Raw genomic sequence first — 16430 nt, forward strand, 5'->3', positions numbered from 1 at the left:
CCCTCCCCCAAGAATAATCTTCTTTAAAAAAAAAAAAAAATTCTACTTTTTTGAAGTTGTATTTTTAGCCATTGATTAGGCTGGACTTCTAGTGTGATTGTTCTCGCTTCACTGTGGGAATAATCCCTGTCGATAGATGTTCAGGGAAGAAGCGATTGCGTCTGAAGGAAACAAGTGTTCAGGATTGTGCATCTGGATTCTCCGAGTACAAATACGTCTCTACTGGGTTTCATGTCTGTGAACCAACTTCATGGCTGGATCTATTCTGTCTTTTTTTTGTTGTTGTTTGGATCTGTTCTGTCTTTTTTGTTATTGTTGTTGCATTGGGGAGGATTCCGAGATGTACTAGGAATGGAAAAAAAAACAAGGCATTTGTGTTGACAAGTATTTGCACCCAGTTACTGCAAGTTTTTGAGCCGTGTCTTAGCATTCTTTATGCTGTAATTTACCAACAAGCAAAGTAATGTTACTTCGAGGACCTGTTTTTGTTAGGAGTTATTAATATCTTGAGTAGAATGTTGTGCTCGTTACCTTTTGCAAGCAGTTCTACAAGCGTCTAACTTAACATTTCAAATGGTTGAAAAGAAAAAAATAATAAAATGAAAAAGTATGCTTTGTCATTTTGAAAAATGCCTGTGATTGTATCGCAAGAGCAGTTTGATTTCCAGGATGGCGAGAATTGCATTTCCTTGACTCTTGTCCATTTTTATACAGCTTTTCATAAGAACCTGTTGTACCAAAGTTGAAGAATCTTTACAAAGGTTGTTTGATGGTGTGTAATACTTTCAGAAGGGCCCAGGGCTAGAATATTAAAGGCGTTTTCTATATACCATTAATATTCCAACACTGCATTTGGCAACATTTTGATTCTGAAGAGAGTGCATGAGTTCAAGGTCAGAGAGATTGACTTGTGCTGTTCATTATAACCAATTATTGTGTGACAAATGAGTTTGAGATCAGGCTGAAAATTCTGTAAGGAAAAATCAATAGTTCTAATCAGGGCCTTTCAGGTCATTTACCACCCTACCTTTTGTTACTTTGTCAGAAAAGAGAAAGATAAAACCTGTGTGACAGTGGGTTGCCTCCGCATTGTTACTTTCCATTTGAAACATATTTTGATATCTTGAATTATATTAATAGTTTAATTGGTTTTAGAAACTTCTAAATGAGTTCCAATTTGTAAAACTACTTTTTTTTTTTTGGTATTCTGATAAGATTTCTCAACTGGTATTAAAGCTTTTCTGCCGAGGAAGTAGGATATCCAAGTCCTAAACCAGATTTGAGCTGTTTGTCTGTAATGAATAGCAAATAAACCTTACAGCAGATATACTCCACTAACAGCCTTAGTTTGGTATCAGAGGTAATTTATAAAGCTCTTCAGAAAGTTGTATTCTTTATGACATCTGAAACAACAATTAAATGTTTCTTTGACCAAGCTGGGCATTTGTTGAGAATTCTTTAAATTCGTTTGTATTTTGCTTTGTAGTATCCGGACGAAGATGAAGAAACTAGATTGTATCGTCTGAAGATAGAAGAGCAGAAGCGTCTAAGAGAAGAAATTCTGAAACAAAAGGAGCTAAGACGGCAGCAGCAGGCTGGTGCTAGAAAGAGAGAATTGCTTGAAAGACTTGCGCAGCAGCAGCAGCAGCAGCAACCTTCTACGCAACAGTCCTACATGCAGCAGGAGGACGACGACTCTGAGTTTCCCACCAATGGCAGCCCTTACATACCCCACTCCGGCTTACAGACCAGGCAAAATGTGAAAAACAGACTCCTTGTTAAAAAGCAAGATACAGTAGTTCCAAATATCCAACCCAAACCCACAGATTTCCCACAGGTCGGGGCAAATATGCACTATCAAGGACAGCAGATGAAGCCAGTGAAGCAGCTGAGGCAGACTAGAACAGTACCTCCGAGTCAGCCTCAGGCACCGCAGAAAGTGTTACAGACAAAGCCTGCTGCAGCATCGCTGCCCACGACACAGACTGCTCGAGTGGCTTCTGTACCAGCAAGGCCCCAGGAACTGAAACCTGGTGTGAAAAGGACTGTCATGCAGCGGACAAACAGTGGTAGTGGAGATGGGCCCCATGTCGGCAACAAAGTCAGGGTGATTAAGTTGTCAGGAGGGGTAAGTTTCCAAGGCTCATCTCATGTGTGTTTGTCCTCGTGGTTTGTTTTTGTGTGTTTCATTTTGTGTAATCCCAAAATAAAATATGGGCCTCAGCTGATGAGGGAAGTAGCAAGTTTAGCAGATCTAATAGTCCATATTTTATGTTTTCAGAACTGTAAGTTATTAGCAGTTATTCAGAAATTAATGTTTCCTGTAACGCTTTACTAGCAGGCAGTTATCACTGAAATCACACTGAAATAATACTCCTTTCTTTGAATTTTGAAGTTGTAACTTGATTCTGAAAGACTCCTCAGCTGAGAGCTCCTTTTGCTTAAGGTTGATAGGTCTGATAATTGGTCAGAGAAGAGGATTTGGATAGCTGCTTTTAAAGTTCAATTAAGGAGCTGGACTCTCCTGATTTGGTAGTTGAAGCCATCTAATTTAGTTGTGTGCAGATGCTGGTGTTAGTGTGGTTTCTGTACTCAGGGGAAGATTGTTTTTGTTTTCCTGGCAGAGTGGTGTGAAAGTAATTTAAGCAGTGTATTGGAGGGGGATGTTTTCCGTTAGAGGCTGGGTTTAAAACGTTGCCGTTTCACTTCTGCATTTAAATGAGATTTCCTTATCTTTCGATGAGGGGTCTATTATCCGCAGTGTCCCTTGAGCACCGTTGTTGTGGACTCACAATGCTGGTCTTGATGGCAGCCTGCATGTTTTAAGATCTGGGTCTTTGGTTAGAAACTATCTCGACCAAATTTCTTCTGTCTTAGTGAAAAGACAAGTTAATTTGTTAGGGCTCTGAAGAATCTGAGATGAGGGGACATAGCCAGATCATGTTGTCAGTGTGAATCTGTCCTCGGGTTTTATGCCGAACAGGAAAGGAGGATGCTGATGTGGTTTAATTCCATGGTACACTGGAGGCAGTTGGTTTTGGGTTTTTTTTTGTTTGTTTTTTTGGTTTTTTTTAAAGAATGCTTCTTAAATTATTCAGAGCATTCGTTAGGGAAACTTCCAGAGCTGCTGTAAGTCTGTAATGAAGTGAACAGTGTGTTAACAGGGACTGAATTTTAGTTTGTAGAAATGGGGAGGAAGTGGAAATGCCAAAGTCTTAACTACTCTTCTACAGCACGTAAAACTTAAACACACTGAAAAGTATGAACTGCGTAATGACTATGCGGTCTTTCAAAATACTAACGTAAAGGGCTTTATCAACTATATGGAGCTGAATAACAAGCTGACTTGGAAGGTGTCTAATTCCTCAGGCTTGGTAACGTAGATAAAGTACAAGAAGTTGAAAGGACTTGATTTTGTTAGGCTAAATATATATATATGTATGTATATATACACACATATATAAAAACACGTCTGCAGGAATCCCGGTGGTCTGCAAGAGGTATGACAGGTTTGTTGTTCACAAATAATTGAATAAAGCAATGATGCACAACTGCTCTTATTATGTGATGAAACAACACAAAGCCGGTCACCACTGTATACAGCTCTTCGTAACAAATGGCTATCAGTGCCCACAGTAGCATTCACAATGACATAGTTTTTATCATAATGCTGTATTTCAGAAAACCCTAAGTGATTTGTTTCAGATAAGTCTCAAGGTAAGCAAGTGCAATAAGCTTCATTAAATACCCGTGTAACACTTCTCTCGTTGTATACCAAGGCAGGTTTGCTTAGTCCTTCTTAACTTTCAGGTGTTGAGCTTTTAGCAAGGTAAAGCAGGTTCTTTACATGTAGCCTTTGATACTTTCTGCATATTGCTGTGGATGTTTTTAAGTTTTCCTTCCAACTGTAGAAGAATAAAAAGCAAGCATTGCAATTAGCTGTTTAACACTGATCAAGATAATTGATTAATTTTTGATCAGTGACAAGCTGAATCTATGACTTTGCTTATTTGACCACACAAGGAAAAACAAAAAAAACCTAACAGTTGTGGGGCCAATGTTGTCCATTCTGACAGGATTTTAAAGAAGAATTAAAGGCTGTTTGGACTCTGAATACCATGAAGATCACAGCTCACATTTAGTTTCCACTTTAGTGTTTAGTCCTGTCACATGCATTATTTATTTTCACAACTTTTGCCTCAGTGCTAAATACAAAGCAAAAGCCAAATCTCATTTTTCCTAGCCATTCTCCTTACAACGTAACACTGCTCATCTGTTTCCCTTGCCCTTGGCCGAAGGGATGGCTGGTTATCTTTTATCTATATGCACTGATTTGATCCGGCACTTGAGCAGCCTTGCTGTTTCTCCATGTCTCAGCAGGGAGAAAAGGAAAGGAAAGGAAAACCCTTTTTCCTTTCTAGAGCTCTTTTGTGCAGAGATGTTTTCAGTACCTACCCACGAGTGAGGTGGCTTGCAATTAGACACAGCGCAGGTTCCTTTTCGAAGCTCTCTGATTCCTGTTAGCAAAGGCTTGGAATGTCCCTTCCCTTTCAGCCTGCCAGCTGTGCTGCCGCGGGGTAGTAGAGAGTCAGCTGAAGAAGCTGACTGAGGCCAGGCCTGTACTGACTCCAGATAAAATTGGCCTGAAAGAGGAGCTGATAGCAAGGACTGTTACAAATTTAGGAGGACCACGTGCAGAACCAGGATTAAATGGTGGTGTGTTGCTGGTGGTTTTTTTTTCTTTAGTAGGGTTTTTTTTGGTTTTTTTTTGTTTATGAGTTTTTTTGCTTAATGCTTCAGGAGATGTACTTGGTGTATTGGTGAGATTTCTGGTGTACAAATACTGTCAGAAGAGAATGGTTTCTTCTCTTGAGGGCAACATCTTTCCCAGTCTCAGCTTCTAACTATGTTTATTTGTGTTGGTGGACACTGCAGTACTACTGAGGATCTCTGACCTCCGGGTAGAAGTATCCCGTGTTACTTAAGAAGGTAAAATGCCCTTTCACCTGTCTCCACAGTATTCTCTCTTGAGAGTATTTTGCTTTCCAAGTTTTTTTATGAAATTGTAAGAATACTAATTACATTTTAAGAAATAGCTTAGTTTGTTCAATTTACCTGATTCATAAGATGCCATAATTTATAGCTTCTTATACTTAAATAAAAGAGAAGTAGAAAATGATTCAGCATTTCCTGTATATCAGACTACGACTGCATATCAAGGTGACATGTTAAGTACTGTTATCAATGATTTTATCTGTTTTTTTTAAACAAATCCTGCCTGCTGCCTCCATTCCCTTCCTGTCCCGTCCCCCCCCTCCCCCCCCAATATGATGTGCCCATCCTTTTCTACTATACCTGTAACTTATGCAGGAACGACAGTACAGGGAATAATTTTCCATGTTTATTACTTCTCTGTATGTTGCTGGAAAATGAGGCAGTGTTTAGCACATGAACTTTGATTTTGTTTGGGTATTTTTCATGGAGGTACAAATATCTTTTGATGGATGTGTGCTTTATGGTTTGTGTGGCATGTCTTCAGAGCTGTCCTTTTCTGATACAGGAGTTCAGTGTATTTACTGAGTATTCATACTGGCATATTTTACTAAGAAGACATCTGAGATTTGCCTGGCTTGATAAGGAGCCTGAAAATAATCCTAAAGATACTTGAAACAATAAACTCAGTGAGATAGGCTGTAGAGTGTTTGTTGGGAATAAACACCCTAATAAATCACTTTAAAATGTGATTATAAAATTATAAAAAATAGGGATGAAAGAACCATAGAAATAGTTCAATCTGTCTTGAAGGGGGAATGAGCTCTGTAACATTCCTGACAGATTTGTCCCATCTTTTTTTGAGATCTCATTGCTGGACATTTCTTTGGCCATCTATTCCAGTGTTTAATGTGTACATGTAGGAGAATTTTCTTAGTGATCAAACTACATTTTCTTGCTTGCAATTTTGAATCTATTCTATTATACTTCAAGAGAGATGGGAAAGAATTTATATCCCTCTTTGTGACTGTCTCTCTTCTTAAAGATCTCTTAACTGTTTCTGAGCACTAACACCCTTCGCTCCCTCTTGAAAGGGCATGTTTTCTAACACCTTGGCTGTTTGTGGTGATCTTCTTTGCACTCTCTGTGATCAGTCTGTGGTAAGTGTTTCTAGTACCAAGTGCAACTGAATTCCTTCAAGCTGATGTATTAGAAGCATCTTTAGTTCTGGAGGAAGAGGTTTGTACTAGCTACAGCCTTAATTATCCTAAGATCATATGAATTATGTGCCGAACGTGTTTTTGGTTTAGTTGGAGGATCTATGGGAAATAGTAGTATCTTAAAATCTCTGTATTGTTCAGTCATCTTATATTGTTGTTGGGTGATTTCTCTCTAGCCAGAAAATGGCCTGCCATGCTCAGAGATGTTTGTCTGTCCCAGAGGCCTGAAAATGCTGTTTCTTATGCTGCATCAAGAACACACCAATCTTTGTTTCTGTGGAAAGCTGCACAATGAGGGTTTTTTTTTTTCATAAATACATATATTATACATGCATTAAAATCTCAGTATTCCCTGTTGGATTAGAAGTAATATCTTCTTAGTGATCATGATTCCTGAAAACCTGAGACGATGCTTCATCTGAAGAGCTTGAAGAAACATTTGGCAAGCTGTTTTATTTGAAAAGCCTGTCACACAAGATGTTCTTGGATTGTAAAAAGAAAAAGAATTGGAATTCAAGACAGACAACTTTATTCATATTTAGAGTAATTGAGAAGTGTAAGAGATGAATATGGAGTTCTAAATATGGAAAAAGATACTAACCAAGATGGTTATTGTTCGATAATGTAACCTTATCAACCGCCTTTGCTTAATGTTTGTACTTGTTTCTACTTGCCTGTGTACGTTCAAGTTTAATTAAAAATATTTTACTTGAAAGCTCTATAGCGCCTTTCATCTAACTATGTCAGGAATGACAAACACTAAGCTTTTTGCATTTGCATGACAGGTTCTTGAGGGAGCCCTTTACGCAGCCCTGCAGTGTTACCAGCTGTGGGAGATGCCACAGGACCTCATGTCATATGGACTCCTACTACTTTTTATGAAGCAGAAGAATAGCACTGTGGTTTATTCAGACCCCACTATTTGAAGGAGGCACAATAATGTCCATATTCTATCCACAGCGGACTGAAGGAGCTTCAGAACCATGATACCTGACTGCCCAGATACCCTGTCTGTCACTTAGAGAGCACTGCTATGGGCAAGGCCTTTGAAGCAGTAATGTAAATGGAATGGTACTGCCTGCCACAACCTGTGAGGCCTCGCTCTAGAAATATTTCACAAATGGACAGGGATTTCTTAATTCCAGCTCAAACTCGCCAAGCAATGACAACAAAAAAACGCAAACCAACCAAACGAAAAAGGAAGCCAGGTAGCCCCGAGATACTCCAGGTATGGAAGAGGCATAGTTTTCAGGAAACATTTGAATGTGAGCAATAAACGCTGTCCTGCCAGACCTCCAGGGAGGGTGGGCCTTGTAGCAACAGGGTATTTTGAGGCTTGGGGGTAGTGGGGTGGGCCATGCTGTACTGCTCGGGCTATATTTGGTTACTGGGAAAATGAAATACAGGGTGTGTGTGGACACATTTAGCAACTAGAGGGATTTAAGGTGCCAACCAAACCTGATGCAGATAGTACCCCTCAAAAGCGGGAAGAGATACCTGCCTAAAGTGAATTTAACGTTGCTGTGGATAACTTGTAACTAAGGTGCAATAAAGTATTTCCTATTGTAGACTGCAGAACAGGTTTCTCCTTTTCCTCAGGAGACTTTTAAATTGTGCGTTGAAGAGTGCTGCTTCCTCCTGAACACCCTGGAAGCAAGGCGTTTGCTATTGCTTGTTGCTCTTGTTGAGTCTCAAAGGAGAATTTTTCTGTTGTGGTGGTATAGTGCAAAATTCATAATGCTGCGATGCTGGTGTTACAGTACCTAGTAACACAGTTTTCTCATAGGAAATGACTAGAGGCAGCTGTGACGCCCTTACAGTGCATGACAAAAGGAAAGAGTTCTCAAATGAAGACTAATTGAATCCAATTTCTTATCTTGGGGGGAGGAAAGACATGTAGATTTGTCCAATTTAATATTTCACACAGTCACAAATGCCTTTGTTAACTGGAATTGCAGGTTTGACCCCTTGTAATAGCCCCATAGTACAGAGGTGTGGCTCTGAATTGGGGGAATCCGGACACTGTGAGTGGGGAAGGAGGTGATGTGGGCTGTCTGTGTCAAGACCGTACAGGGAGCTTAGGGCAACACAGCACAAAACTTGCCATTAGTTTTAAGCTTCAAGGAACATGAACTAGAAAAACGGGCCATGACACAAGAAGGGGAGCTCCAGTTGTACTGTTTTCTGATACCCAGTACTGGCTTTCTGTGCCACAGCTGGTGTCCAGCTGAGAAGAGCTCCTTCAGGAGCCTTGGGCCGTCAGAAGTTTTGAATCCCTGATGTTTTTCAACAGGAGTCTTTTCGCTTGGTGATTTCTCTACGTGTGCAATCTTCATTAAAAGTCTCTGTATGAAAAAATTATCCGAGACTGGCAACTGAAGAAGAAGCCAGGAGACTTTGCTCAAAAACATGTTTATTGATACCTACGTTATATATTTTGCAGTCAGCAGTGTGAAAATAAAGGTACTTCTGAGAGTATTATATGTATTCAGTCCAGAACCTTGATTTTGCTGTAACCTTGACACAGAATTTGTGTAAACTGGTGGGTGGTTGTACTAGAAAAACATGTAATTGTCATTTGTCATCTGACCAACTGTGTTTCTGTCACACGTGGTGAAACTTCAGTGTAGAGTGGGGTATGGCTGGGACTCTCTAACATCTCCTTGGCCAGACTTTTCTCCATGCCTTAGTTCTCCTCTCAGGCTTATGAGGAGATACTTAAGGTAAGAATGCTGTTAGTACACGGGATTGAATGGAATTAGCTTGGGTTTTTTTACAGCACATCTTCTTGCTGGTCTGACTTTTCATACACCATTAGGCACGGAAGAGAAGATAGTCATTGCATCGTGGCTCTCTGAAGCAGCTTAGCAGTGTCTTATTTTTATCACAGGGAGGGAGCCATTTCTTTTCTGCATTTTATTTATTTATTGCTTAGTCTGGGTGCTCTTGTTACGAGGTGAGTTTGCCCCATGGAGAGGTTTTAGGCTGGGAAAAATAACCCTTAGTTTACTAGTAAGCACCAGAAGTGTCTTTTTTTTCTGGTGTGAACAAGGAATGCTTGGTTGTTCTACCACTTACGTAGTCTGGTGTAGCTTATTTCTCTGTACTCTGAGTCAAAACCATACCATTAGTACATCTTACACCAGTTGTTACTGATGAGTTGCCTGTTGATTGTGTATTCTAGCCTGGATGTAGAGCAGGAGTTTATTTTTGAACTTAAAAAAAGACACTTAAAGGTTGCAGAAGGCCTTTAAAAAGCATCTCCAGGTGTTTCCCATTGGAATTTGACAGACACAAAACAGATCCTCAGCTATTTGGGAACAGCACCTAGTCACCTCCCTTGGTTGGGGGATATTTGGCAAGTGATTGGGCTTCCTGTTCCCAGGTCCTGGATCTGTCGACGGGCCGTGTCAGAGTGGTAAAGCATTTGGAGCTCCAGTCAAAGAGAAACAGCCAGGTATTAGGTTTTTGCCTTTAATATACGTGTCTGGTAATACTAGTGAGAAACTACTCAGGTCTATATTAGGTGATAATCTTTCTTGCACTGCGTAGTTTTTGCTTTATTGTTTTATCTCCTCGTTACACAGAGATCACAGCTGCCTGTGTAGGTGTCTGTCTTTTACTACAGCCAGTCGCAGTATCAGTAAAATATAAGTTTACGTATGAAAACCTATATAGCTGTGGAATAGTAATTTCTCTGTCTTTGAAGTGCAGATTAATTTAGTAACCCGAAGGCTGGGTTTTTTCCCTCTTAGCTACTGTGATACTGTAAAGGGCACTTAGTTCTACAAATACTGACTTGAACTGGTGACAGATGAGGGGTTTCTGCTTTCTTAAAGAAAATCAATTACAAGACATTTTTGGATTGAGATTTCCCTGTAAGATTTAAGCCGCCATCACGGTACAGAGGATTTGAGTTACAGTGCATCTATGAAAAGTGGAAAACATTTTGCTTCTCGGTGTTATTTTTACATAAATCAACCAGAGTTTATTTCCTTTAAGTGCTTTATCGGGCGTGTGCATCCCTTTACTATTGGGTGATTTTGAATTAGCTTTGTAAAGATTACATGGATAGACACAGCATTGTCGTAGTTAATAGAAACCTGTGCAGTGAGGTCTTTGGGCTGCAAGATCCCTAACAGTGCCAATGACAGTGAAGTATGGCCTTATCGAAAGGAGAATTCATAAGAGGCTGCCCTGGGACACTGCACCACTGTCCTTCTGTGTATCCTGACAATGTTATCTGTCCTCTCAGTACGGAGTATCAAATGTCTGTCACGAGTACAGAAATTAATTTAATGTCACCTGAAGACATGCAATTAATCTTTTAGAGGTTTTCATAATACCTTTACAGAAAGAGTTGCCAGTTTGGTGGATTTGGATTTTGGGGTTTAGCAGAAGATAAGGAAAATTAATTTTTCATCAGGGTTAATACAAGCTAGCAGGGCCACAAAGGCTGAGGAAAATGGTTTGGGAATTTGTCAAGTGTTGTCACTCTAGAATAATGCTGCTTAACGTCTGATAGGTGTAATCAAGAGTTGAGATTTCTATAGAGGGGGATTAATCAATTTGCTCACTACAGAATGCGAGTTGGTGATATCATTCCTTCATGGGGTTTAAGAATGAAAATAAGATTTGATCTGTCAAATTGCAAGCAGCTCTGACAGTATCAATAGGCATTTTTATCAGTACATTTTAAAAGCATTTGTTATAAATAAATTTGTCCTGCTAATGTTGGTGGCAAATAAACTTCTTCATTGTAAAACTGTCATAATGATTATGACAGAGAGTTTCAGCTTGCTGAATTGAAGCAGTCCCTCATAAAATTCTGCTTTTAGAATGTGATCTCATATTTGAAGAACGGTCTTTATGTTTCTCAAAACACAACACTGACTATATATTTATGTATAGCAAGAGAGTCTCACTATTGAAAAACAGCCTCAGTAAGCATCAGGGAATCAGTTCTAAAATTCATGGCCGATGGATGGTGTCATTTCCCTTTCTTATTAGTCCAGCTTCAGATCAAACTGTGTAGGCCCTTCCACAGCAGAAGTTTGAAAACCATTCACCATTTAAATAAAATCTTTTTGCCTCCCTCTTTTGTGTTTTGTTTAATTACACACAGTATTTGAAATTAACTTGTCGTTTTGGCACTGCTAATGATCTTGCAGTACCTGAAATTTGAAAGACACTGTTCATACATGCTCCTGAAGAGAAATCCTGCCACTTAGAAAAAGGCATTTGTGTTACTCCAGAATTAACCAAATAAGGGTAAAGATTCATTCAAGAGAACTCCTTTTCTGGGTGTTTGTTAGGAAGGCAGACCTTTTCTGAAGCTTGGAAATTCAGAACTTGAAGGTCGTAATGATTTGCAATACAAAAACTAAGCAGTAGAGAATAACAGAAAACAGAAAGCAGTAGATGGTCACAGCAGCACTGTAAAGAAAGGGTTTGAGCCAGCTGCCCTTTCTTTCTTTTCGTTGCAGAAACAAGCAGACCTTGCTCCGTTACCTTTTCTTACCCTGTAAACTTCCTTTATTGTTTTGGATAGGTTTTCTTACTTCTGAAATTTATTAATTCATTAAGAAGTCCAGAAACGTTTCTATGTTTTCAGACTTTTGCAGCGGTGAATCCCAAAGGTGACATCTGAGACTCCGGCGGAGAACAAACCCTGTCAAGTTTTCCTAAGTGTGAACCAATGTTGTGTGCTTGTGCCTTTGATTCTGTTGTAGTTGTGTGTTTAGTTTACACAGTTTTATTTGGTGATAATTGGGCTTGGTGGTTAAATATTGAGTGGTTGTTGGCCACCCTAACCTTTTATGGGAAATAATTGTTTGCTTTTGAAGTTTCAGTAATGGATGTGTTAGATGTGTGTTGTACCCAAGGGCTTCACTCTCAGATGCTTTTAGAATCCTACAATGCTTTGGGATGAAAGGGACTTTCAAAAGTCATCTAGTCCAACCCTCCTGCAGTGAGCAGGGACATCTTCAACCAGATCAGGTTGTTCAGAGCCCGGTCCGACCTGACCTGGAATGTTTCCAGGGATGGGGCATCTACCACCTCTTTGGACAACCTAGGCCAGTGTTTCACCACTCTTCCAGTGTACTGGGATTTCATTCTGGGTTGAAAAGAAATGGTTGCAAGTATTTATGGCAAGTTTTCACAGCAAGTAGTTAGCAGAGGCTAGATTCAACTCCCAGTTAATGCTTTTAAATTCCTCCTAGAATTTTCATGTTCCTTTTAGTTGCATCATCTTCCAGCTGCTGTAGGGTTGAATAAAGGAAATTATCTGATCAGGGCAGAGGGTTTATGGTAATGCTGATATTGGAACTAATACTGAAATGAGGAGGGTTTAATGCTGGTAGGGTTTTGTTTGTGTGCCTATGTTTGGGTTTCTCAGGAGAGAAGGAGAGCTGTTGCTGTTGTATTTTGAAGAGTTACTGAAGAGAGAGGCTGAAGGGAAAGCTTGTAATTTCTCACTAGTTACTGCTCTGAAACATTATATACAAAAAAATTCTGTGAAGCCACAAAGCTATTCCGTCTAGCAGAGAAAAACCACATTATTAAAAGTGGAAAAAACAGATACAGTTTTCTGTTGCTTTCTTGCTTTGGGTACTATGGATGGAAGCCCTTAAGTGGGAAGAGCTTCAAGATTTTCCCTGTGGCAGATTGTTCGTCTGAAGTGTAGCCAGTGCAAGGAGGTGATGAAGCCTATTTGTCTGGGATTTAAGTAAGCTGTGAGTTCTTGAAGTTGTTGCCTGCATGTAGTTGATGAAACAGAGGGATTGGTTTAGGGGTGTTAAGGTGCGCTCTTCTACATATCACCTGTACCACACTATTTCTCTTCAAATGCTAGCGGGGAGGTTTAGTAACCAGTCCCCAGTAGAAGCGTCTTTTGCTTAATCCAAGTAGAGAGGTAATGATTTATATTTTCAATCAAGGTAATACTGCTCTTAGATCGTAAAACTGTTCCTCTGCAGCCTTGTATTTTGTCTCCTTATCCACTACAAATGTACCAGTTAGTGTGAAACCCTCAGGTTCGTGACAGATGCAAAAAGAGTTTTGACTTGTGAGTATTTACAAAGAGGAAAAGAACGCTCTGTAAATAAAGATGCTTTCACAGTTTTTTATTTTCGTTCCCTTTAGATATGCCTTCTATTTGAAAGCTTTTTCAGGGTTACCTGAGGTTGATTAGGGATTTCCACCAAGCCTTGCCCCTGCTGATACAATGTTCACTTGTGTTGGAGTTCTAAAGTTGAAGTCCGGTCAAGGTATAGACACTGCTCTTGAAACCATGCAGTAATGTGATGCACTTTGTAGCTGCAGAAGTACCTGATCTTTGGGTTGGGCTTTGCTGTCTCTTGCTCCGTGGGATGTTTTTCTGTGATTGATCTGATCTGGACAGTGGGACAAAAATTGAAGAATCATCTGTCTGTAGAAAAAGCTGAACTGTTTGGTTAGAGGCAGTGGAAGGGAATAATTTCTCAGTGGTTTCAGCTTGTGCTTTTACTGTGCTTCATTGCTCTGAGAGATACAGTAAAAGAGCTGCACTGGATGAGAGAGGCACTGAGGTGCTGTACTGATGTGCTTGTGTTTATAAATATTTGCAATAAGACCTTTATAAAACAAACAAAACCTTGGGAAAGAACTTTTCCAAACATGGACAGTGATTGGGAGAGGAGACTGTGTAAAAGGCTGCTGGTTTAGAAGTTGGCAGAATAAGTACGTGCTTCAAAATAAATACCAGTTTTGAACTAAAAAGAAGTTGGAATTTTAAAGATAAGTGGAGTATTTGCCTGGCTCTCCCTTCTTCTGCAATGTGGATGTCTCTCTTTAAAAATAAAAATAATAACAAAATAATGCACACCATAGCTCACATGTAACCCTGGAAGGAGGAATGGTTTGGAAAGAGAAGTGAAAACATCTCGCTTCTTTGCATATGAAAAGACATTATTGAACACTGTAATTATAATGAGACCCGATTGAAGTAAACTGTTCTTCAGATACCACGGATTTATTTTAGACTGAAGCACAATTTCCAGGCTGAGCCCCTGCACGCGCCTGCCACGGCCACCGGTTTGCTTTAGCAGGCAAACTGCTGGGCATTCTCTGGATGTGGCAGGAGGCTGCTCAGGGTGAGAGTTTGCAGTGCCTGGACACTGAGCCGCCTGTTGTGTTGTTGATTTCAGCAGGGGGGAGAGGATGCTGGCTTTTTTCACCCAGAGGGCCAGCCCCAGCGGCCTCAACAACCCCCGGAGCCGAAACAGCAGCCAGTACGGAAGGTCACATTGACAAAGGGAATGCAACAGCAGCAGCACCAACAGCAGGCACAGCTCCATTCACCAGCTCCTCAAGGAGTCAAAAACATCCAGGGAATCCACCAGCCTAAAAAGGTGATTTTTAGATGCATATTGCTGCTAGAAGTTTTACTGTCTAGCTGTGTTGCTCCATTAGTAACTAGCATTCTGTTTGTCAGTTCTAGCACAGGGCTGCATGACCCAGGAGATGCATAATTGCATATAAAGCTTTCAGTCTAGAGAGACCTGTTTGTACCCAGCACAGACCGGAGATGCCTGCAGGTTGTTTCATCTGCTGACTCTGGCCAGCACACCCAGTACTCCCTGGGGCGAATGTGTGCGTCCCGAGATAGCTGCTGTCGGAGCTGGTACCCAGCGTGCTTTCTGGCTTTAAACCCAGGAGTTCTGAAGTTGTGCTTAAGCTTTCATTCTGGCTGTTTCCTGCATACGCAGGAGCACACAGCCACAGCAGCTGCTTCAGGAGGCCCTTTGGTCGATCCTCAGAGTGGGTATCACTCAAAGTGGTGATCTCATAACTTGATTCTTGCACTGATCATGCACTGGGAGGAGGCAGGGAGAGGGTTTGGGTGGCAGTGGCGTGTGCCTGCTCTGCATTTGCAAACTGGCATGCTCCCTGAAAATAGCTGATATTTGGGCTTTTCAGTTACTACTTAGTTAGATTATGTCAGCCATAATCTTCCCGCTTCATGTAAGGATAAAGTTTCCTTGCTGAAGTGGAGGACTGTGAAAAGCTGTTACCCCCCATAGGCTTTCCAAGTAGGAATTGAGAAACCTGTTAACTCAGTGTTAAATGTTCACTCTGTTTAATGTGTGTTACTCTGTTTCATTGTTATTTTTCCTCCCCCCAGCTTCTCAATCTTAAATTTACAAGAAGTAAATCCACACATTTCCTGCTTCAAAGGATACTGTGGTGCCAGATCCTACAGGATTTGGGGGAAAGGAACTTTGAAAAAAGTTATTTTAAAGTTTTTTAACATATGCGAGTACTCCAGCCTGGTAACAGACCAAGAGTTGGTAGCAACAGAGACTGGAGGTGCTCGAAGCAGTTTGCTGGTCTTGTGGGTACATTAAATTTACCTGTGGGTTGAGAAGTGAGGGCTCACTGGTTGGGGGGTTTTTTGGCCAAAATTCAAATATGGTAGTTGAATATGCTGCTAATATGGACAGCGTTGAAAATGAGATTGTATATACTTTGGTCTGAGACCCTCCACTGCGTGGTCAGTCTGTGCTGAAGCTGAGACTGTTAGCCTCGATGCAATATGTATAAAACTGAGTGTGTACCTTGCTACCCTTCTCAAAGAGGTTCCTGTAAGCAGTGGATGAATATGATAATAAGTGGCCTTTCAAATCAGCAAACGGCAACAAGCTGTTTTAAATCAACGTGTACTTTAATCAAGTCTTTAACTAAATTGCCAACTTTTATATCATCTGTCAAATGCAGCTAGCAGAAGCACTAGGTAAGTAAATCACAATACTGTTACTTTTGTTGTTGGCAGGTCATTATGCACGGCAGAGGCAGAGGAGTAGCAGGCCAGATGGGCCGAGGACGCCTGATGCCAAATAAACAGAACCTGCGAGTGGTGGAGTGCAAACCTCAGCCCTGTATCGTGTCAGTTGAAGGGCTTTCTTCATCAACTACTGATGTCCAACTGAAAAACCTGCTGATGTCAGTGGGACCCATTCAGGTAGGTCAACCTCGGTGTATCATTTTTGTGCCAAAAGGCTTTCATTCCAGAAAGCTCAATTAATTCCCTGACACTAAATACAATGTGTGTTTGTTGGTAATTTATGTTTGAAAGCACCCCCACTCACACACACTACACCTGGTAGCAAAGACAAGCGCGTGATGATACTGCGGCACAGGAGGTACGGTAGGATTTTGCTAGCCATCACATTCCTG

General features: G+C 40.7%; 1 protein-coding gene across 1 annotated transcript in view; it reads left to right on the forward strand.

The window, feature by feature from the left end:
- Positions 1 to 16430, forward strand: part of LOC104497350 (RNA-binding protein 33-like) — a gene marked incomplete at its 5' end in the record, with an annotated part of 39283 nt that overhangs the window by 6589 nt on the left and 16264 nt on the right. Inside the window, 3 exons of the mRNA XM_010140589.1 lie at positions 1487 to 2128; positions 14402 to 14605; positions 16027 to 16215. Of these exons, the coding sequence (XP_010138891.1) occupies positions 1487 to 2128; positions 14402 to 14605; positions 16027 to 16215 (1035 nt within the window). The remainder of the gene's footprint in view (positions 1 to 1486; positions 2129 to 14401; positions 14606 to 16026; positions 16216 to 16430) is intronic.

The sequence above is a fragment of the Buceros rhinoceros genome, unplaced genomic scaffold, assembly GCF_000710305.1.
Source record: "Buceros rhinoceros silvestris isolate BGI_N320 unplaced genomic scaffold, ASM71030v1 scaffold7797, whole genome shotgun sequence".
In the NCBI taxonomy this organism is placed as follows: domain Eukaryota; kingdom Metazoa; phylum Chordata; class Aves; order Bucerotiformes; family Bucerotidae; genus Buceros; species Buceros rhinoceros.